Genomic DNA, 24195 nt, shown 5'->3' on the forward strand with positions numbered 1-24195 from the left:
AATCATGAACCAACGAAACTGAAGATATAGAAGTCCTAGCCTATTAGAGAAGAGAGCTAGCATAGCCAAATAGGTCATGAACCATAGTCGAACCGAGAAGGCCTAGACTATTAGAGAAGAGAGCTAGCATAGCCAAATAGGTCATGAACCATCGTCGAACCGTGAAGGCCTAGCCTATTAGAGAAGAAAACCAACCTAGCCAGATAGATCATGAACCATAAACTTAAGATATAGAAGGCCTAGCCTATTAGAGAAGAAAACCAACCTAGCCAGATAGATCATGAACCATCGTTGAAACCGAAGATATAGAAGGCCATTCCTATTAGAGAAGAAATCTGAAAACTTCAAATATTTGAAGGACATGAGAAGGCATTGTATATGAAATCAGGTATCTTGAGAACTGAAAAATGGGCTATTGTTCAGCATATAGTTTAAATTTCACCCTAAAAAAGATTACTTACATTTTACCCACATTTTGATGCAAGTAGTGAATTTCTCTTTGCATGTAGTCCACACGGAGCGTAGTTAAGGAGACTATGCAACAAAGCTCTGTAGGGTCCATTGTGATGACTGTGTAACGTCCACACCATACATCTGCTCTACCTATTCATGTTAGGATGTGGCCCCAGAACAGAGGCAGATCTAAAGCTTGAGAGTCACAACACATGAAGATGTAATATGGGTCGCCCACCATTGAAACCATGACCTCTCTCTCTCTCTCTCTCTCTCTCTCTCTCTCTCTCTCTCTCTCTCTCTCTCTCTCTGCATGTAGTCTGCTACAATTTCTCCCATATTTTCTCCCCTTTTCTGACTTCTACTTTTTCTCTCTTCCATCTCTTTACATGCCTTGTACATGCCACTTCTTCTAGTGAAGTCTAAATGACCAGATTGTAGTTACCTTTTCATTATTACTAAGGGATTGGATACATATTGCAAACCATGTGACTTCAAGTTGAAATTGAAAGGGACTGTAACTGCAATTTGAGGGCTACTTCCTCTTAATGAAGCCTAGGAAATGGCATGACATGACTCCTGTTTAAACTCAACAATCACAATTCAATTCACTTCTGCATACAAATGCAAAGGAAACTAGAAGAGAATATTGTAATCCAAGCTAAACCAATACATGGCATTGCAGAAATTGGTGCCTGAACATCTTTATTTTCATCAACATAAGTTATACTAAAAAACTTACGTCGCATGACCCAAATAGCTTTTAAAATAACTTCAAGAGATCATAACCATGCAGGGTTCTTCAAGGGAGTAACAACAGCCTTCACTTGCAAGTAGTTTTGAAGGCTGTAGACGCCCTTTACTCTACCTTGCCCACTCATCTTGTACCCTCCGAAAGGGATTGCTGCATGGAAGATATCATAGCAATTGACCCATACTGTCCCAGCTTTCAATGCACGGGTCAGGGTGTTAGCTGTGTCTAAGCTCTTCGTGAAAACTCCAGCGGCCAGCCCATAGTGAGTGGCATTTGCCCTTCGGATCACTTCATCGAGGTCCCTATTATCAATGGGAATGTAAGCACGGGGAATGTAAAAGGAGAACTTAAACAACATGTGAACGAGGGATGCAAATAGCACATGATTTTTTGCATGTGAAAGATGTATACAACACCAGACCACTCACCTGGTGCGATACAACATTTATGGGCCATATCCAACATTTCAGGCCTATTGAACCATCCTAATTGCATGACTGAACATGACCAGAAAGCTTGGGTGTTTTTTACTCTAATCAAGCACTTAGGATTATCTGATCAGCCTGAAATTTGCTCCATGGATCATATTCACTGGAGATTGCTGGATGAGCAGTCTGGGTCATGTCTGCCACATCACCATGGAAACTCATGTGCATGAAACCATTTGCAATTAGCATTCCTCCTAGACATATAGATGTCTCAGACTGTTTTAGCTCTCACTTGAACTTCAAGATGGATTGCACTGGGCCGAAAATCTCCTCTGTTGCTATCAGCATGTCATCCTAATTAACATAAACAGTTAAAACATGGCTTAGTCCTAGTAATATTTCTTTGATGTAGGAACCATTGATGGAGTGGGGCAAAGTGATACCTTGACATCTGAGAAGACGGTAGGCTGAATATAGTATCCTTTGCTGCCAACCCTTTCACCACCTGATTCAAGGGTGGCCCCTTCTTCAATGCCGTATTTGATGTACTTCATTATCTTTTCGAACTGCAGTGAATCAATCTGGAAATTCAAAAGGGCCACAAAACAGTATCATTAATATGAGCTTGTCTAAAATAACACTTGATAATCATAAGAGGCAGGAAGAATAGGTGTAAACACAAACAACTAGGACGAAATTTACAAATGCAGGCGACGAATTTCCAGCCTTTTGGAATGTTGTCATATGATTATTATTATTTTTTTTTAAAAGGCACCATAAAAAGATTGATGAAATGAGTGGAAGACTGCAAAACAATGGACTACTAGTATATGTTGTTAGAATGGATGCCTTTGTTTTTTTTTAAATCTTGGTCATTTTGCTCTTTGTTGGTTCTTTTATTATATAGGGGTATTTTTGCTCTTTGTAAGAGTTCTTTCATAATCTAAGGGTAGCCTTACAAAACTAATCATCCTTTTCTTCTTGTCTATTTTAGCTTCTTCTCGCACTCCTTCAAGCCTTTTTAGGGCTGTCAGGGTACCCAATGGGCCTGACCCTATTTTAACAGGTCCAAGTGCAATTTATCAGACCCATTTAGAAAATGTGTCAGGTTCAGGTCCGCCATTTTGGACCCTATAGCTTCCATTCAAAATGAGTTGAAAGGGAGAATGAAAGATGTTATAATCTGCATGACACTTCTCTTGCTGAGATGAATATATCGCAAGCCAGAATGCTGCCAGAATTGATATCCGAATCTATTTAATACTTGTACTTTGCGGTGTATACTTTATTTTTGAATCAAGGGATAAGTGAGGATGTAAATGAATTCAAAATCAATAAAATATATTATGACGGTTGTTTTCTCTATCTTTTCTTTGTCATTATTAAATAAGATGATCCCCAAATCAAATACATTCATTTCTTGTTAAAACAAAAACCAAGTCTACTAGGGTTGTCCAAGGTTAATGTGTTTCCTTGGTGGTAAAGATTAGGGTGCTCACTGTGGACAACTCGCAGAAAAGACATGTTTATTGCCAATGTATGAATTGTGTCTTTGAGATGTGGAGCCAGTAGACTATATTCGTGCATTGCGTCTTTGCAAGAGCTATTTGGGAATGTTTCTTCAACAATGTGTTCATGTACAAAGGAAGAGAGAAATTTTCTAATTTACCTGAGGACCTTGTTCAACACCCTTCTTGAAAGGATCACCAACAACACGTTTCAAAGCACGGTTTTTTGCTTTCTCTACAAACTCATCATAAACACGTTCATGAACAAACGTACGAGACCCAGCACAACAACATTGTCCCTGTACACAAATCAGACTTAGTTTTCAATAAAATCATTCTCCATGAAATCCAGAAAATTTCTATATGTTGAATTGATCAGACACACCTGATTAAAAAACAGAGCAGCATGCGCAAGCTCTACAGCCTGATCAACATCAGCGTCCTCACATATAATGAAAGGAGATTTCCCTCCAAGCTCTAATGTCACGGGCTTAAGATTGCTTTTGGCAGACATTTCAAGCACAAATTTACCAGTAGCAGTTGATCCTGTGAATGCAATCTGCCAAGAAAGTAGAAAGAATTGTAAGTGTGTGAGACAAGGAATAACATTGGCAGGAAACGTAGACAGAAAAGTAGTCAAGAATCATCTGCTGTTTTTACATTTAGAGATGTCAATAGCCAGGCTTGAGTTATTTTATGCTTTGATTTTAAACTTAGGGTTCGGTTGGTTGATGGTAAACCGTTATAAGCGGTGGTAAATGGATGCGCATGTGCAAAAAGGGTCATTTGGTTGAGGGTAAACAGTGGTAATTGGAATCAATGTGAAATGGCATGCAGCAAAATCATGTGAATTGGAATCCCTCCCAAAAGGCTGAGAATCGCATACAAATGCCCAAACACAGTCAGACTTTTATGGCCCAACCGAGGCTTATAATTTCCTTATTTTGGGCCAGAGTATATATTTCAATGGCCTTATTACAATTATTATGTCAAATGTCACATATACTAATTGGATTTATTAAAAGTGATTTACTTAATGCATTCCAATTACAGGCATCCAAACAAAAATTTTGAATTCTAGTGTATTCTAATTACTGGCATCCAAACACAATTGAGGATTTCAATTCACATTGATTCCATTTACCATGTAATTTGGATTCCAGTGTATTCCAATTACAAGCAACCAAACGAGCCCTTATATCAGGCCTGCGGTATAACTTCTGAGGTAGTATAGGCAAGCAATAAAGAAAAACGTCATATTTTACTTGGCAAACAACTGTATCTTGTACCCATTTTTTTGCTTGGCCTGATAACTTAGAAAGAATTTGGAGAATTCTTGAATGGTTTCTATATATTGCATTACCCCAATAAGGCTTCATATAGAGATATGTCATCATATACAAGGAAGGTAATAAATATGACATCTGTATATAATTACCCCATACATGGAAAGAATTTAAATTCATGGTCTCTACGGCTATCATAGCCCACAAATGTATCTTGTGCCCACCTTCCTTGATCAAGACTATTTATCTAGTTGGGTCCAACATGATAGCTCGTCTTCTGAAAGACTTCCCAAAACTTCTTTCCACGCAATTGTTGAATTCTCTTTTCCATTTACATACAGATAGCTGGCTACTTGTCCATTTGCATGTTATCAATCAGACAATTAAGATCACTGATTGAGGAGATTTTGGGGCATGGCTTATTAATGATAGAACCAACCAAGATGGATGGTCTGGCCAAGGCAGATGAATGATCTGGATCTTTGACAGTGTTCGAGGTATTGGTATCAAAGTTTTGCTTGCCAGGGATATGGAAACGATATCGATATCGCCGATAATATCGTTGATAACTGGAAATGTGGGAAAACATGGGAAAAATGGTGGAATTTTCAGCGAAACTTCAGGACATGTTAAAACTTACATATTTGAATATTTAGAAATAAAAAAATTTGCAAAAAGAATGCATATATAACAATTTTCCATTTAATGGGGCCTTAAAAGCATGTACTATTGTAAGAAATCAGTCCAACCATCCCATCCGCCCTATTTAACAATCCAAACATCCATCGATATTGCAAAATATCAACAACACATGATATTTCACTAAGAAATATTATGGTCTCAATATCGCGCATGTTGCGATATCGAGATATTATTAATATTATCAATGACGAATTGAACACTACATACAACCATGTGCCCAGGAAAAAATTTTGAAATAAATTTTTTTCTAATAAACAAAATTTTGATGATATCAATACGTTGGCGATAGTATTGAAATATCATCGATACACTTATGATACAAGCATTAGTTAGAATTTACATAGGTGAAAATATTGGTGATACATTGGCAATATTGATGCATTGGCAATACAAGCGACACCTAGAATTTACATAGTTGAAAATATTGGCGATTACATTAGCAATATTAATACGTTGGCGATATTTAGCGATACATTGCTAATACCTGAAATTTTTTATACTACCAGTGTTATCAGTATCTCTACCATTGTTATCGGTATCACTGAGCTGGAGATAAAGATAATATCAGAGATATTTCGATAATATCGGAGATAAATCAAACACTGATCTTTGAAAGGTGGCATCTTCTTGTATCTTTTTGTCTGAACAAAAAACAACATTTTTGTTCAGCCCATAGAGGCACGAAGCATGAAGGGAAGCAGCTGCATATTCAGGTGTGAGATGGAGGAAGTTCATGCAATTAAGTTCAGTGAAGCATCATATAGTATTACATGAATGACAACTACTCTATGAAACACGTCTTTCAATGTGGTTTTAGTGGCGCATAGCACTTGTGTTCTATCCACACTGTCACCACCAATTGACAGTCCAGATCGCCAAACAAAAGATTAGGACACATGTCAATAAGTTCTGAAATATTCAAAGATCTAATTTGAGTTGGGTTCTTAAGAAGTTGACTAAAAGTTGGTTTTTAACTTCCTTACATTAATTTGAGGTCTGTTTTCAGTTGCTAGGTTTAGGAAATATCTGAAACATCCATCCCTTCCTATCTCTTTTGAAGGGTACTGAGACATCTCTATTCATAGAAAAAGGTTTCATAGGTCGCCGAGCTGATCGGAACTTGCTTGTTTTACACCTAGAGGCAAATTTAATAGCCTCTTCATTTAAAAAAAAAAAACCTGGATCTGTTCTCCGTCATACATCATTCCCCACCTTAAGGCTTGCTCCACTATCGTTACAAGGAATGTTTCATGGAATAGAATCAATTTCTCAGTCTAAGTGTCACTAATGAAATGCATTGATTTATAATTTGGTGAAACAAGTGCATGGACTCAAAGACGGAATTTTCAGCTGTATTAATTGAAACAATATTTCAAATTAACACTGATCTTTTGGTCCTTCCTAAAAACATTTTAACTCAGATAACCTGAGAAATATTCAAACATATTCCAAGGCTCATTCTCCACAAGTTCAAAAACTCAAAACAAGTTACTCTTCTAAAATACCTTATCCACATCCATGTGAGAGGCAATAGCTGCACCAACGGTTGGACCACGTCCAGAAACCACATTCAGAACTCCATCAGGAAGACCAGCCTGCAATAAAGAAATAATATAAGAATGGCTGTGGAAGAATTAAAAAAAATGAAAAAAACAAAATGCATTAGCTTTTCTTTAGCATCTGCAGAAATTTTTGCATTCAAATTCAAACAAAGCAAAAACACAAACATAAACCAGCATTTAAAAGCTACCTGATAGAAGCTCTTTTAGACCAAGAAAAATAAGTAATATATCTTGCTGAAACTACAACATCAATATCAATCCACCAGGATAGAAAAAAAAAATGCTCTGATCGAGATGAACCAGATAGGACGTACACAAAGTTTTCCATTGTTTCTGGGGAAACTAGTATGTGAATTCCATGTGTGGAGATTGGTGTACAGGTGACTGAAGTAAGAGGACCCGTGAAGTGATTGGAGAGAGGACCACATTTTCAGTGTTTGAAAACCATTCATCTGGTTAACCTCAGAACAACACCCACCACCTAACTACACACACACATTCAACATTACAGTTGAACTTTTGGAAAACTGTCACATGTTAGTCTCCAAAAGTATAATATTTCTCAAACCTATGGTTTTTGGTAACTATTAATCTTTTCTGGTGTTCTCTTTTTATTTCAAAAAAGTAATCAAGCATATTTGGGAATCGTTGCTGCATTTTCTCTTCATAGAACAAACATAGGGACATTGCGTTATTTTGGGTGTCAGCTGTAAATTTTATGCAAGCTAAAGAACATGTCTCCTTATGGATTATTTGAACTTGATTGGTGGCATTTAACCATATTTACTGGAAATTGAATCATAGTTGTTGCAAGAACTATTTCTAATCACCAGAAACCATTAATTTCTCATCGATTCTCAGTTTGGAAGCCTGAAATACATATTAATCTTCCTATTGGAATTGGTGGCTTATTTATTAGAGTTTGAATCCTGTGGAAATAGATCAGGGGCTCCAAAATGAAGATCAAAATGCATCATCCAACCTAATTGGGCAGTAGAAGTGATCAACATTCAATACAATGTTCCTACTCTAAGAAACATGTTAAGTAAATTTTCTATATGACAAGGGAGATCCATCCTCCTTTTGTTGTCGAATCAACTGAAAGTCTTTCATTTTTTTTCCACCTATGGTACCATCTTGTCAATGAGGCTGTTATTAGGACAGAAACTACTTGATTCTAACACAAAAGATCGAATGAATTGAAGGGATATCGTAAATTTGAATTCTAGATTCTATTGAGAATATAGATCTATACTGCTATAAAAATAGGGATTCAAGGTATTATACATTCTGATTTTACTCCTATGGCTATAAGATCTATACTACTTGAAGTTGAAGGGTGTTTTTATTAAATTTGTAAACACTTCAACAAAGCTTATTATACTTTCGCGTATGGACCCAACCGTGATGTAGGGCCTACATCCACTCCAACCAAAAGATGTACCCCTTGAAGTTCACTAAATATCCCAAAGATCAAGTCAATCCAAAACATGTGTCACACCATAGGGAACCATTGGAATGGGAAAATTCCACCACTGAAAAACTCAGATTGTGTGCAAGGCTTACTGTATTTTCCATATGACATCCAATTCATTCACAAAATGTGCCTCACCAAGATGAATGGAAAAATCAGCTCACCCCTAAATTCATGTTGGCCACACAAAGTGATGTAGAGGTTTTAGTCATGATTTTGCATCGTGTGGCCCATTGAGTTTTCATCCGCCCAAGTTGAGAACACGAGGGGGCTCAAATGATGAAGGGAGTAGATTTTGTACACACATGACAGCAGGGTTCACCCTTAAAATTGTGGGTAAGCCTATATTCTTTTTATAATTAAAATTTCTAATAAAATATTTAGTTTGCAATATTTGAAAGTTATTTAAAATTTAAATGTTTTAAAGTCTTGGTACTTCTTAATAGATGTAATTTTATTTATTGTACATTGTTAAATATTTTGAATAAGAGACATTCTTTTAAATATTTAACTATATATTTCTCTTTTAATAAAATGTTAATTTGTACCATATGTACTATTGTGGTTTTGATTACATATTTTAATTTTAAAAATAAGTAAATTAAATTCCAGAAATTTTATTGAATATCCCTATTAAATATTTTTAATCAATTTTAAACTATTTATTTTTTGTAATTAAATTTATAAAATTATCTGTTCCACGTGCATTTGCAGGTACAGTTGGCTAGTTTCAGTGGACATAAATCTTCCTGTGATAATTACTGAATATTCATACAACTGATTCACATTTATAAATGATGATACAAGCACTATCAATGCACAGTGATTGCGAATGATGGCTGACAGTATAGTGGGAAATACTTCATATAAAAAACTTAGAATTCATGCTAATACAGAAGAAAATAAAAGATATTCCTCACTCCTTACACCCACCTCATATGATAGGTTTGACACATATAAGGCGGATAGAGGCGTCTGCTCAGAAGTCTTCAGAACAATAGTATTTCCACATGCCAATGCCGGACCAATCTTCCAACCATATATGAGAAGTGGGAAATTCCATGGAATAATCTGCCCAGCAACACCAATTGGTTCATGAAGGGTTTGAACATGGTATGGCCCATCAGCTGGAACAGTGAGACCATGAATCTTGTCTGCCCAACCTGGAGAATTTTCCAACTGAAACATTAGCTAAATCTGTTTCATCCAATCACTCTAAAGAAACCATTCAGATTTAGGGCCTGTTTGGATGGTGAATTACGACCGTAATGAATGGTAAAAGTGCAAGGATTACAAATTACAATACCTCTCCTGGTCAACAAGTAATTTGACCGAGAATTTCTGTGTTTGAGTAGGTGTGATAAAAGTGAATGATGATAATTCTACTTTACTGAAATGTCAAATCAACGGGAAAAATACACTGATTCCTGTGTTTGGATAAGAGCTTTCTACTGTAATGTATTGTAAATTTGTAATGATTACAATTTCTTTGTCTCTTGTTACATCTGCATTTGACCACTGAATTACGTGTTTAAACTAACACTGTAAAATCATAATAATGTCACTTTTATTGCGTTACACTGTCGTTATCTGCTATCCAAACAGGCCCTATGTGAGAGCATGGGCTAGCTTCTTCTTTTTCTTTTTTTTTTGCTTACCAGCAAAGTATCGAATCAAGCGTGTCAGCAAAGGAATTTCAACCTCAGCAGCCTGTGCATAAGGCTTCCCATTATCCCAAGTCTCCAGTGCTGCAATTTCATCATTGTGCTTCTCGATTAAATCCGCAAAACGGTAAAGTATCTTTGATCTTTCCTGGATATTCACATATAAAATGGCTTCACATACTATCCAAGATCGCATATTCCGACATGTAGAAAGAAAAAGAAGTTGAGGATTGTTACATATGCAGACATCTTTAGCCATGGTCCCTCATCAAACGCTTTGCGAGCAGCAGAGACAGCCCGGTTGACGTCTTCCAAATCACCTTCAGCAACATGAGCAATCACCTCTCCTGTTCTAGGGTCCAAGGTTGGAAAGGTTTTTCCTGAGGCCAAATGAAGTTCCCGATTCGAGTTTCATTAAACCATGCCTTGAAGGAAGGCGAATTAGGGGTCTTTCAGATGCCTGTAAGTTCTTTAGGTGGGAAGTGACATACAAGTAGTCACTTACTGGTGGTATTTGGGAGAGGAAATTCACTTGTAAATCACTTACAACCTGTAAAGAAAAACCGATAAGTCACCTCCCTCTAAGAAAGTCACTTACAACTTAAAAAACTTACAAGCATCCAAACAACCCCTTAATGGAGAGGCATAATCAGTGAGAAGCTTCATTGGCAGAAGGCCACTGAAATCACTCCACAGTAGATTGAAAAAGCTTCTGGTCATCTGGTGCAGAGTAGATTAATCCATCATGCTCATATATGGATGTGAACAAGGACCCATATAAGGGAAACAACTCCACATTTGCTGAAAAACAGGATGCCGATATCCCATACAATGGGAATACATATATGGATATACCGTCCAACCTGCTGATACAATGTGAAGAATTTGGGCAATAACCACATACATTTAAGATAGAACCAGTAACTACAAGAACTGTCGAGTCTGGAAGAAATCTAACACTTGAAGATATGGCTGATCTCATTGGAAAAAGACATCACTAAGTTACCAAAAGAAAGCAATATTCTTGTTTTTGAGTTAAAAGGACAGACCTGATGCTGAATCTACAAATTTCCCATTGATTAGTAGCTGGGTATGCTCTACTTTTACAGGTGGCATTATCAGTTCTTCAGCTGCACCAGTGGTGCCAAGTCGACGGATGCCTTTATAATTTCTGCCTGAAGTTTATTTTACAACATAGAATTCTGTAAATAGAACTGCCACAATGAGGAACTTCACTGCCATAAGAATCAGAAGATGATTGATACAGAGTTTTGAGTGAAAAGCATCCAAGCAGTTGGAATATTCATCTAATTCTACAAGAAAGCCTCCAGTGAAAAGTGAATACAATCTTCCTAGCTTTGATCATTTTTACATTTGCCATTGGTTTCAAGAAAAAATATTTGAGATTGCATTTTGGTGAATGGGTCCTATTTTTTTTTGCCACACCTGAGTATCAAATTCCAGAGAAGAGTACTAATTCCAGGCACTGCATGTTCAAGAGCCAAACAGAACACAAAGGCATGTGGGATCCAGGAAATATAGGGCAGTCCCCACAGTGCATGTATCCTACCTAAAACTAGGCCTTTCCCTAATCAGTAAGCAATAGTTAATGCCCCTACTATGGTTTTGATCTGTCTTGAACTGTATTTCTTATCCACAGGATTCAGATATAATTCTATAATGCGAGGACTTCTGATGGAAGAATAAGTTGTAATGGGCAACTTCTTCAAGACCTTTTCTATAGTCTCATTTAAGGTTTGCTAAAGAGTGCAAGGTGCGGAAGATCCAGAAACATGTTCTTGCATCCATATCAAGAATTCTATGACTTTCGAATCAGATAACTATCTACAGCTTGTTTGTTTGATTTCCATTATTGATGCATAGATCAGTTCGTTCTTATGTAATTAACTCAAACACAGTGCATGCATCCTACCTATAACTAGCCCCTAGTAAATGCCCCTACTATGGTTTTGATTTGTCTTGAACTGTATTTCCTATTCACAATATTCAGAATTCTATCATGCGAGGACTTCCTCCGGAAGAAATTGTGATGGGCAACTTCTTGATGCAGGGAAGGACGTGATGAGTTTGATCACCATCTTCGTCAGGGATAACTACTCTGAATCCATGGAGCTCTCTGGATTCCTCACAGATTTTCCTCGAATCCATGAGGATAAAATAGAAATAACTTCTAATAAATTCGAAAATAAATTGATTGATGATAAAAACGAAATTATAATCCTTTAAATAATCAGTTCAACCCTAGGACGGAGTTTTAGACTCAAACTCCCAAAAAACATGACTTACTATAAATAGTAAACTTATTATCTATAGACGGTCATCATTCCTACTGGACTTCATGGCTTTCGGCCAAAAATGGTAAGTGTCCAATTTGACCCAACCACGTTATTCTCCTAATTTTTCTAAGCCCTTTTTCATGTTGGGCACGACTCTTACAACTCAAAGGATCAAAAGTTATGATTGAATTAAAACTTACTATTTATAGTAAAAGTGGAAATAAAATGGACTTTTGACCGTCGATCTGATGGAAAATTGCAAATACGGTGTGGTCAACCCGGCATAGTAGGGTTGGTTGGCTTAAGTAGGTTATCCGAAAAACTCATTCCGGTTTTCAAGATACGACTATTTTAAGGTTCTGACAGCTGGGATCATTTCCGCCTCCGATCGGGCCTTCTCTAGTCCACCTACATCACTTCTTCAAGCTCTTTTCTATAAACTACGATATTTGTCCCCTCACCAATATGTAGAGAAATGTAGTATCATTGAAGGGGTTTTCTAAAGAGTGTAAGGTGTGGAAGATATAGAAACAACCCCGTGTATCATCACATCAAGAATTCTATGACTTTCCAATCAGGTATGTTTTTATAGTTTGTTTGTTTGATATCCATTATTAATGTATAAATCGATCCATTTTATGGGATTAAGTCTATCACAGTGCATGCATCCTACTTACAATGAAGATAGCTGATTATCAGTTTCCTAACCATCCATATCTTTCTGCTACTGTGGCCCACCTGATAAATTGACTAGATGGTTTTTTTCCAGGGCTAAGGAACATTCACTGTCCGGACTTGGGAGCTGGGACCATCGAATGAATGCCTCAGATCTTGCACACACTACAACTCCTCGCTTACCAAATCCCATTTTGTCATATACGCCTACAATTTTGGAGAGCCACAACAAGGTTTACAAAATATTGGAAGTTGATGAGGTGGGAAGCTATGTGGGGCCAACAGAGATTTCCGTGAGAAATCCACTCTGTCCATCAGTTTTGGAAGACAACAATAGGACAGGAGTCCAAAAATCAGGGAGATCCAAAAGTCAGGCTGGCCACATCACACAAAACAACGGGAATTGAATGGCTATCTTTGAAAATTGTTGTGGGGGCCACAGAATTTGTACCTACAGTTTATCTGAGTGGTAATAACCCTATGAACGGTTTGGATGGTATATAAGCATCATGGCCGGCTCCAGGAATGTTTCAACGGTGGACGTTTCCTTTCTTACCGTTGTTTTGCGTGATTTGTCCCCCCGTGAGTTTTGGATCTGCCTGATTTCTGGACTCCTTTCCTATTATGGTCTTTCTAAGCTGATGGATGGAGTGGATTTGTCACGGGCATCTCTGTGGGCCCCACGTAGCTCCCAACCACACGAACTTCTTGCGGTGGGGGCACAGGCAAGTCGCTTTCCAGGCGCCAAGCCCATACCGTTGGGGCCATGGTTTGGTGATCCAAATGGTTGATATGATGGGACCCACGCTTCAAAAATCTTCTTTCATCCTAGAGATGGAATCTTTGGCCATCTCTACACTGAACTTGTACCGTTACTGTATCCCTTTCTCAACCGTCTAGCTGCAGGACACTGGTTGAAGGTGTAGGACTACCAACCAGGGTGATTTCCACATCATGGTCAATCCACGGTGGGGCCCACTAGATGAACGGGTTGGATCAGACAACAGGTTCCACTTGAACAGACTCAACAGCCTCGGTTGAATAGAATATTCCTCGAAAGCATTACAGAATAAATCATTAAAAATCAAACACATGTAACTGGTTTAACAAAAGGAAATGCTTACATCCTGATGGAGCGGATTAGGTGAGACCCCGGATGCACCCAAGTGGGTGGGACCCCTGTGGGGATCACAGTGATATATGTGTCTTAAATCCACACCGTCCAACCATTTTGAAAGCTCATGATCCCAAAAATGAAAGTGAGTCAAAAATTACGTGGACCACACCACACGAAACAGCCGTGATTGAATCCCCACCATTAAAAACTTCATGGATTCTACCGGAAATTTCATTTTCTATCTAACCTGTTGATAAGGTCACAAACACCAAGATGAAGAGACCACACAAATATCATCTTGATCCAAAGCTTTTGTGGCACAAAAGAAGTTTTAACGGTCAATCACAGCTACTTCCTGTACTATGGCCCATCTAGGATTTGGAACTGCTTCATTTTTTTTGGATCATGCCCTAAAATGAGATTCCAAATTGTTTGACGGTATGGATTTAAGACTCATACATCACTGCGAACCCCACGGTTAAGGGTCACACTCAATTAGGTGGATTTGGTTCGATTTTGTGAAGGTGTTCATAGGTGACTGACAGGTGGAAAGCAAGACTAAGTGTCAATATTGTACTGTTTGGCTTAGTTTGAGGTATTGAAGAGGAGATCAACATCAAAGTCTTAAATGAAGGATTCCATGTGGAAAGTTAAAGCAGAAGGAGAAGGAAATGAGTCATTGTGATGATTTGAAGAGAGTAAATCGGGAAGTGCTTATGCCAAAGAGAGAAGAAAGAATGAAAGGAGTGAAGCACCGACTTCAAAGTTGCTTATACATCAGTCACGATATGTGTGTATTAATGAAGAGGAAATCATGACTCCTTATATGATACGCTTTTATGCAACGTGTCACATGGACAACCTTTAAGTGTGAGGCAAATAATATCTCTTGATACAACATTGGTCGAGTAAAATTAATGTGGAAACAACACGTCGATTAATGGCCTATTGCATTTATTGTATCGGACAATGGAACAACATCGTTGTCACCTTTTATCAAAGGCGAAGCGATGTAGGGGGCAATGTTGTACCATATGTCTGGCAATTCTGATAAAGTAAATAAGGGAGTGACATGTGGCATTATATGAGAAATAGAAAGGACAACTAAAATAAAACCTTGACCAATAAAAGTGAAACAAGTGACCGAGAGGCATTTGAAAGAGGAATAATCGCAAAAAATAAACGTAACAAGAAAATGATCTAGCAAGAGGCTTTTCAACTACTTTAATCGTTGCAGTAATAGAAGAAGGATATAAAAGAATAAGTTATAACAGAAATCTATAAATAACATAGGAGAAAGTCCCAATAACCTACTCAATCCGATACAATAAATTTGTTTATTTATCTTATCGATTTACTTTGTCTCTGCTTATCCTAGGAGTAGCAATAATCAAGTAGCGGTAATCTTTGATTGTAATCCAATTCTATGCTCATACAAGTTCTTTTGAGAGATGCATTTTTGCAGTTACCCTTAGGTTAATCGTGAGTTTTTATTTTTGTTTGATTTGCATTGATATTTTGAAAGTTCTTTCTTGTGAAAGGCATAAAGTAACCCATCTTCGGAAGAAGAATCCTACCCTGCAATTATCGCCTAATCATTATAAACTTCTATAAGTGGCTAAGTAAGCAACAAATTTTCTCATAATCTGATCATATGCATTCATATTGGACATATATGCTTATTTTGGCTCTTGAGAGTTAAAGTTGATCGGTTTGGATTAAGCCGCTGCATCAATTCTGACATGCCTCGTAATTAAAAACAAACCGAGCAACTAACAATGGTAAACCAGCTGAAGTATTGCTTATAAAAAGCATATGGTTGTAACAAAATGGCCTAATTTTAAAGAGTCATGCTCGTTTTACCCATGTCCTTTCTTCACTAGTATGGCGATTTGATGATGCTAACCATCTGAATTATTGCTCGTAAAAAGTTGATGATTGTAACAATATGGTCCACATTCAGAGGGTTCAGAAGATCCAATGGGTCTCGTCTTTTTTTTCTTTTTTCTTTTTTTAACTTTTTCTTTTTCTTTCTTACCAGTACAGTGATTTGATGATTCTAACCATCCCAACTATTGCTTATAGCTCGTAAAAAGCAGACAGTTGTAACAAAATGGCCCACTTCAAATGTTTAGATCGTCCCATCAGTGTTTTCTTTTTCCACCATGACTTGCCCTGAAGGCCCATTTGGTATTCAATTTTCCTTATAAAATCACTTTAAATAAGTAATTATTATTTTCTTTAGTGATTCCTGCAGTTTTCCTGACAGAGGCTTTGCTTGAAATTATCCCTCTAAATCCCAGAGTAAAAATTGTGGAGCCCATTGTGATGTATGTAACTTATCCACGCCATTCATCCCTTCGCCCGGCTCATTTTATTGTATGATCCAAAAAAAATGAAAATCCAAAGCTCAAGTGGACCACACCACAGGAAACAGTGAGAATTGAACAGCCACCGTTGAAAAGCTCTTGAGGGCCCGGAAGTTCTTGAGGGCCCGGAAGTTTTGAATCAAGGTGATATTTGTGTTTTTCCTCATGAATGGGTTAGATGACAAATAAACATCATTGTGGGCCGAAGGAGCTAAACAAATTTCAACGGTGGACGTTACCTGAACTACTATTTCTTTGGTGTGGTCTACTTGAGCTTTGGATCTGCTTCAATTTTGGGCTCATGCATTAATCTGATAAAATGGATGGACAGCGTGGATAAGTCACATACATCACGGCGAGGCCACTATCTTAATAGGCCCCTTTTTGGACAAGAAGGTTTTCAGGAGGGAGACTTCCATCCCTCTGCAAGTGTATGTTAGAAGTAACAATAATCATTTGCTAGAATTTACCAGGGATTTGAAAAATCAGACACCTTGTCCAGACTCAAGACTCAGCAGTTCTTCTTGAGATGGTCCCAAGTTCAACCGGTTAGACTATAACTCAAGGTTCATCCAGTGAATAACTTCCAACTTATCATTTTCATTTGATATCCAACCCGTCCAATATATTTTCCCCACGATAAGGATCATATTTTGCAAAAGTCATCTCTGTCGGATGATCATGTGGGCCATAACATAGAAAACAACATGCAGACCAAAATGAGCAACAAAATACAAGTGTGGTCCACTTGATGAGTGGTTGTGGTTGGTTTTTGCATGATCTTGAAGATGCAGAAAACCTATTAGAAGAGTTGGATGTTGCATGCACATGAAAGGTTAGAAGTTATAGGCGATTCTTCCTTTGAATTGGAAATCTCTTCTTTTTTGCTGAAATTTCAACTAGGAGAAAAAAGAACCAATTCACATAATCAACTGAAAAATAAAAAAACATATGAATCAACAGTCCAAAACAATCCCAAAGAAATAATAATAATTTTAACTTGAATCTTGATTTTCCCATTGCATTCAAAATTTTCTTTTCATTCTTCTAAATTCAAATCAGATAAAAAAAATTTAAAAAAAAAAAAAAAAACCATTTACATCTACTTAAAGCTAAAAGAAATTCAATTAACTAAAAGAAGAGAAAATAGTAAATACCTTGAAGAAGTGGAGCTGCTGCAGAAGAAGAAGAGAAAGATTGAGAAAGGAGGGATGAGATCCTTCTAGCCGCCATGTATGGTCGATGGATGGAGGATCTGTTAGCTTTGAAAATCAATCCGGAAAAAAAAAAAAAAAAAAAAATCAAACTACAGAGGTAATTTCTCTCTCTCCCTCTCCCTTTCACTCCCTCACATTTATAGATAGGAATTGAGGAGTGTATTTGATGTGAATTGAGATCCAATCCACATCAAATGTACCAAATAGTACTTTAAAAAAAAAATCACAGTAAAACATTAAAAATCCTGTGATACATTATGTGGATTTCTAATTACCATCAATTATCACGGATGCGCAAGTTAAAATTATTTCTCCCACTCTTTCAAATATAAGCTGCCAAATACAATTTAATAATTTTAATTATGTATTTGTGGGAGCTTTTTCCGAATGAGAGTTGAATCTATCCACGCCGTCCATTCGTTTTTCCATCTAATTGAAGCACATACAAAGATCAAGTGGACCATACCATAAGAAAGAGCAGGGATAATGATTTACATAGTTGAAAACTTGTTAGGCTCCACATTAATGTTTATTTGTCATCCAAACTGTTCATAAGATCATACATATGTGGTTATTTGGAAAAAAACAAATATAAACTTGATCCAAAATTTTTGTGGCCCTCAAGAATTTTTGAATGGTAGACATTCAATTCAACTGTTTCCTGTGGTGTGGTCAATTTGAACATTGTATATACTTTAGTTTTGGTCTCAAGCCCTAAAATCATCTTTTAAAATGGATGGACAGAGCAGATAAAATACATAAATCATGATAGACCCCACAGAGTTTACTAGCACTCTAAGGGCGTGTTTGGACTGGCGGATTGGAAGGTATTGGATTGTATTGGAAGGGATGGGAAAGAGCAATCCTGAGGTTAGCCCTGTATGCCAAACAGACACGTTAAACTTCTGCCTAGATATAACACAGCAATCCACTAACATCACCATCATTACCTTAAAATCCACCCAATCCCTCCTAATCCCGTCTATTTTGCCTGGGACATGTTTGGTTGGACGGATTGGATGGGATTGGCCAAGTGTAATCCCAGGATTGGCCAAACGTGCTAAACAAACTCGGTGGTAAAATCCCTGGATACAGTAATCCCATCCACCTACGCAGCCATCATTACTTTGAAATGGCTGCCATCCACCCTAATACAATCCAATCTCATGGATTGTGCCCGTCCAAACACGCCTTAAGCGAAGTGAGATGCTACACAGTCTGCTTCCACAAACACCACCGTGAGTCCTGCACGTTTTCTCCCAACTGTTTCCCATGAAGCAGCGTACCTAAGTTTTAGATGGTCATGGTTTTTTATTTCAATAATTAAAATGAGGCAGTGTAGCTGATGGACGGAGTGGATCTTATGAAATCTATCAAATTTCTAATAATCACGTACTCTTACTTTCCCAAAGTACACGTGGCATACATTGTTTAAAACAAGGCATGAGAGATATTTCATTCATGTACATCCATGGTGGGTCCAGATAGGCTTTTACAATTCGCATTGGAAAATCACGTAAATGTACTTGTTGGAAGTTGATAAGGGTTGAGGACCATATGATCAGCTGTGGTGGCGGCGGAAAAGTAAAGGAAATCATAATTATTGTGATTTTATATTTATTTACGTGTATTTTAGTCCGATTAACAGGCCCACCGAACTGTGTCGAACATCTACCCCATCTGTCAGATGCACCATTCCATAGTGGCCATGGGCTTAAAAATCATATCAATTCATGACTTGAGTGGACCACACCACATACAACAGTTGAGAGGAGTTACTCTCCCATTAAAACATTCATAATCATTTATTAGGCCCACCAAGATGTGGTTCACAAATCTAGACCATTCATTGTGTGTGTCTCACTTGGATGAAGGGTCAGACCAAGTTTCAGCTGCATCCAAAACTCAATTGGGCCCCACCAAATGCTTTTATATGTTTTAGGCATGTCTTTGCATGGTTTTAAATGGTATGGCCCACTTTAACTCCATATAAAGCCGATTTTTTGGATATCCAATATCTTAGAGGGGACCCATCAAATGCAGAGTGTTGACGTTTGACACACATCATGGTAGACCCACACAACTCAACTTCATGCCAAGTTTGCACGAGATTGCATCACAGTAATGGGAACGATCGCCCCCAACCGGTTCCAACCACGTTAGGTGCGAATCTCAACAATCATTAGTTGGATCTACAACCAGTAGTTGGATCTACCAAACGGTTGAGATTAAAATACGTCAAAATACTCACTAAGACTTCCCCTCTCCCCCGTTTTCATTGAAGAAATTAGCAATATCTATCTGGCTTTCCATCCTCGCTCTAAAAATGAAATTGATTTAGGTGATGTGAATGGTGATTAGGTACATATTCATGTATTATATCCATCCCATTTATTATATTTGTGATATTATTTTTAGTACATTAGGCCAAAACTGAAGTGGATCTAAAATTCGAATTTGCTACGGAAGAGAAAATAATCAAGCTTCAGTAACTACCATTGGAACATTCATTTGACCACAAAAGCTTTTTATCATGCTTAATTTTTTGTGATTTTACTTCATCCCGTTATAGATGACCTTATAAACAGTTTGGATGACATATAAACATCAGCGTGGAGTTGAGAAAGGTTTCAATGGTAGAAAAGTTATTTCCAAATTTTCTATCTTGTATGACCCACTCCAGTTTTGAATCTGCCCCATTGTTACTCGAATGTCTTAAAATGATATCCCAAAACATATGGTCAGAGTGGGTTTCTCATAAATATCACAGTGGACCCTAAATAGCATCCGAGCAACCACTCCTTACATGAAGCAATCCCCTCCTGACTACCTGGACGAACAAACGGATTAGCTACTCCCATGTTGGTGCCTTGTGGACCCAACATGATATGTGTGTCTCATCCATTCCGTCCATTAATTTTTCCAAATAATTTTATAGTTTGAAGCCAAAAATTAGGTAGATAAAAATTTTAAGTGGGCCACACAATGTTGATTGAACTATCACCATTAAAAACTTCTTGGGGCTACAAAAGTTTTGGATCATGCTTATATTTATTTTTTTGCCTTCATCCAGGTCTGTATGACCTAATCTACCTAGTGGATGTCAAATAAATATTACTATAAGCCCTAAGAGGTTTTCAATGGTAGACTCAATGATTATCTTGTGTTTTCCCACTGTACGGTTCACATGAGATTTTGATCTACTTCATTTCCATGATAAATTATTAAAATGATGGGCAAAAATGGATGGATGTTGTGGATAAAACACATAGATCATGGTGGGGCCATATACAACCGACTACTAGCCACCAGCCTCACTAGCCAAAACGGCATCCGATTGCGTCGTACCCCGCCAGTCTCCCGTTGGAACGGGCAGGAGCTTTGAGTGGCCATCGTGATATGTGGGTTTTATCCACACCGACTACAAATATTTTTGTATCATTTCATAATATAATCCCAAAAATTACTGAAGTAAAAGATGTAGGTAAACCATACAATGGGTATTAAACTCTTACCAATGAAAACTTCTTAGAGGGCATAAAAGTTTTGGATTAAGCTGATATTTTTTATTTCTATTAATCCAGGTCCATGTAATTTATGAATGGGTTGGATGGCAAATAATCATCGGTGGGCCTTAAAAAAGTTTCAAGGTTGAGAATCATTATCACAGCCGCTTCCCTTGGGTTGGAAAGAGTTTGAAACGGAAGTCACACCACGTACGTGGATTTTCATTAGGTGGGACCTGCTATAATGTTTATGAAAAATCCACTACGTTTATCAGTTTTGCAAGATTATTTTAGGGGATGGGCCAAAAAATTATTTAAATCCAAACAAATTGTCAGCCTTTGAATCCATCCCGATCATTATATTGCCAAAAAATTAAGCCGATCCACCACTCATCAGGTGGGCAACATATGCACTTTTTATAAAATCAATGATTGTCCATTGATTTATGTGGTACGGCCTATACGAAGAATTAATTAATCTCATTTATTTATTATGTGTTTTTGGGGTGGTGGGGCCAACATTTGAAACAACTTGGATGTTATGCAAACTTGACATGTGGACACTTTGGATGTGATAACTATCGTAATAAAGTCAAAGAGCATGGATCCAAGAAGGAATGACGTTATGGACGTTATGAACGGTGTGGATGGCATTTGGAAGAGGAACAATCGCAAAAAATAAACGTAACAAGAAAATGATCTAGCAAGAGGCTTTTTCGGCTGCTTTAACCATTGCAGTAATAGAAAAAGAATACAGAAGAATAAGCTATAACAGAAATCTATAAATAACATAGGAATTCCCTGGAGAAAAACCCAATAACCTATTCAATCCGATACAATAAATTTGTTTATTTATCTTATCGATTTACTTTGTCTCTGCTTATCCTAGGAGTAACAGTAATCAAGTAACTGTAATCTTTGGTTGTAATCCAATTCTACGCTCATACGCTGAAGTTGTTTTTTATCCAATATCAAATAGTTCTTCCAAGAGATGCATTTTTGCAGTTACTCTTAGGCTGATTGTGAGTTTTTATTTTTGTTTGATTTGCATTGATATTTTGAAAGTCCTTTCTTGTGAAAGGCATAAAGTAACTTATCTTCGGAAGAAAAATCCTACCCTGCAATTATCGGCTAATCGTTATAAACTTCTGCAAGTGGCTAAGTAAGCAACAAATTTTCTCATAATCTAGTCATATGCATTCATATTGGACATATATGCTTATTTTGGCTCTTGAGAGTTAAAGTTGATCGATTTGGATCGAGCCGCTGCATCAATTCTGATATGCCGCATAATTTTAAAAAAAAAAACAGAGCAGCCAACAATGGTAAACCAGCTGAAGTATTGCTTATAAAAAGCATATGGTTGTAACAAAATGACCTAATTTTAAAGAGTTAATGCTCATTTTAGCCATGTCCTTTCTTCACTAGTATGGTGATTTGATGATGCTAACCATCTGAATTATTGCTCGTAAAAAGTTAATGATTGTAACAATATGACCCACATTCAGAGGGTTCAGAAGATCCGATGGGTCTCGTCTTCTTTTTTTTTCTTTTTCTTTTTCTTTCTTACCACTACAGTGATTTGATGATTCTAACCATCCCAACTATTGCTTATAGCTCATAAAAAGCAGACAGCTGTAACAAAATGGCCCACTTCAAATGTTTAGATCATTCTATCAATGTTTTCATTTTCCACCATGACTTGCCCTGAAGGCCCATTTGGTATTCAATTTTCCTTATAAAATCACTTTAAATAAGTAATTATTATTTTCTTTAGTGATTCCTACAGCTTTCCTGACAGAGGCTTTGCTTGAAATTATCCCTCTAAATCCCAGAGTAAAAATTGTGGTGCCCACTGTGATGTATGTAACTTATCCACGCCATTCATCCCTTTGCCCGACTCATTTTATTGTATGATCAAAAAAAAATGAGGAAAATCCAAAGCTCAAGTGGACCACACCACAGGAAACAGTGAAAATTGAACAGCCACCGTTGAAAAGTTCTTGAAGGCCCGGAAGTTTTGAATCAAGGTGATATTTGTGTTTTTCCTCATGAATGGGTTAGATGACAAATAAACATCATTGTGGGCCGAAGGAGCTAAACAAATTTCAACGGTGGACGTTACCTGAACTACTATTTTTTTGGTGTGGTTCACTTGAGCTTTGGATCTGCTTCAATTTTGGGCTCATGCATTAAAATGTTCTGATAAAATGGATGGACAGCGTGGATAAGTGACATACATCACGGTGAGGCCACTATCTTAATAGGCCCCCTTTTGGACAAGAAGGTTTTCAAGAGGGAGACTTCCATCCTCTGCAAATGTATGTTAGAAGTAACAATAATCATTTGCCAGAATTTACTAGGGATTTGAAAAATCAGACACCTAGTCCAGACTCTAAGACTCAGCCGTTCTTCTTGAGAAGGTCCCAAGTTCAAACGGTTAGACTATAACTCAAGGTTCATCCAGTGAATAACTTCCAACTTATCATTTTCATTTGATATCCAACCCGTCCAATATATTTTCCCCACGATAAGGATCACATTTTGCAAAAGTCATCTCTGTCGGATGATCATGTGGGCCACAACATAGAAAACAACATGCAGACCAATATGAGCAACAAAATACAAGTGTGGTCCACTTGATGAGTGGTTGTGGTTGGTTTTTGCATGATCTTGAAGATGCAGAAAACCTATTAGAAGAGTTGGATGTTGCATGCACATAAAAGGTTAGAAGTTATAGGCGATTCTTCCTTTGAATTGGAAATCTCTTCTTTTTTGCTGAAATTTCAACTAGGAGAAAAAAGAACCAATTTACATAATCAACTGAAAAATAAAAAACATATGAATCAACAGTCCAAAACAATTCCAAAGAAATAATAATAATTTTAACTTGAATCTTGATTCTCCCAATACATTCAAAATTTTCTTTTCATTTTTCTAAATTCAAATCAGATAAAAATTTAAAAAAAAAAAAAAAACACCATTTACATCTACTTAAAGCTAAAAGAAATTCAATTAACTAAAAGAAGAGAAAATAATAAATACCTTGAAGAAGTGGAGCGGCTGCAGAAGAAGAAGAGAAAGATTGAGAAAGGAGGGATGAGATCCTTCTAGCCGCCATGTACGGTCGATGGATGGAGGATCTGTTAGCTTTGAAAATCAATCCGGAAAAAAAAATAAAAA

At 37.2% G+C, this 24195-nt stretch overlaps 1 protein-coding gene across 3 annotated transcripts; it reads right to left on the bottom strand.

Annotated features, from left to right (window-relative positions):
• Positions 1-952: 952 nt before the first annotated feature.
• Positions 953-24195, bottom strand: LOC131255566 (aldehyde dehydrogenase family 2 member B7, mitochondrial-like). Of its 3 annotated transcripts, none has more exons than XM_058256315.1 (11): positions 24058-24195; positions 10881-11006; positions 10069-10211; positions 9826-9979; positions 9101-9330; positions 6637-6726; positions 3529-3702; positions 3305-3442; positions 2079-2216; positions 1928-1989; positions 953-1509 (listed from the first exon to the last, which is right to left on the bottom strand). In XM_058256315.1, the coding sequence occupies exons 1-11, from the start codon at positions 24131-24133 to the stop codon at positions 1236-1238; spliced, it is 1605 nt and encodes a 534-aa protein (XP_058112298.1). In that variant the 5' UTR covers positions 24134-24195; the 3' UTR covers positions 953-1235. The 3 variants fall into 3 exon arrangements, with proteins under 3 accessions (XP_058112298.1, XP_058112297.1, XP_058112299.1); XM_058256314.1 differs by lacking the exon at positions 24058-24195 and adding an exon at positions 17447-17608; XM_058256316.1 differs by lacking the exon at positions 24058-24195 and adding an exon at positions 13740-13764.

This window comes from Magnolia sinica, chromosome 9, assembly GCF_029962835.1.
Source record: "Magnolia sinica isolate HGM2019 chromosome 9, MsV1, whole genome shotgun sequence".
In the NCBI taxonomy this organism is placed as follows: domain Eukaryota; kingdom Viridiplantae; phylum Streptophyta; class Magnoliopsida; order Magnoliales; family Magnoliaceae; genus Magnolia; species Magnolia sinica.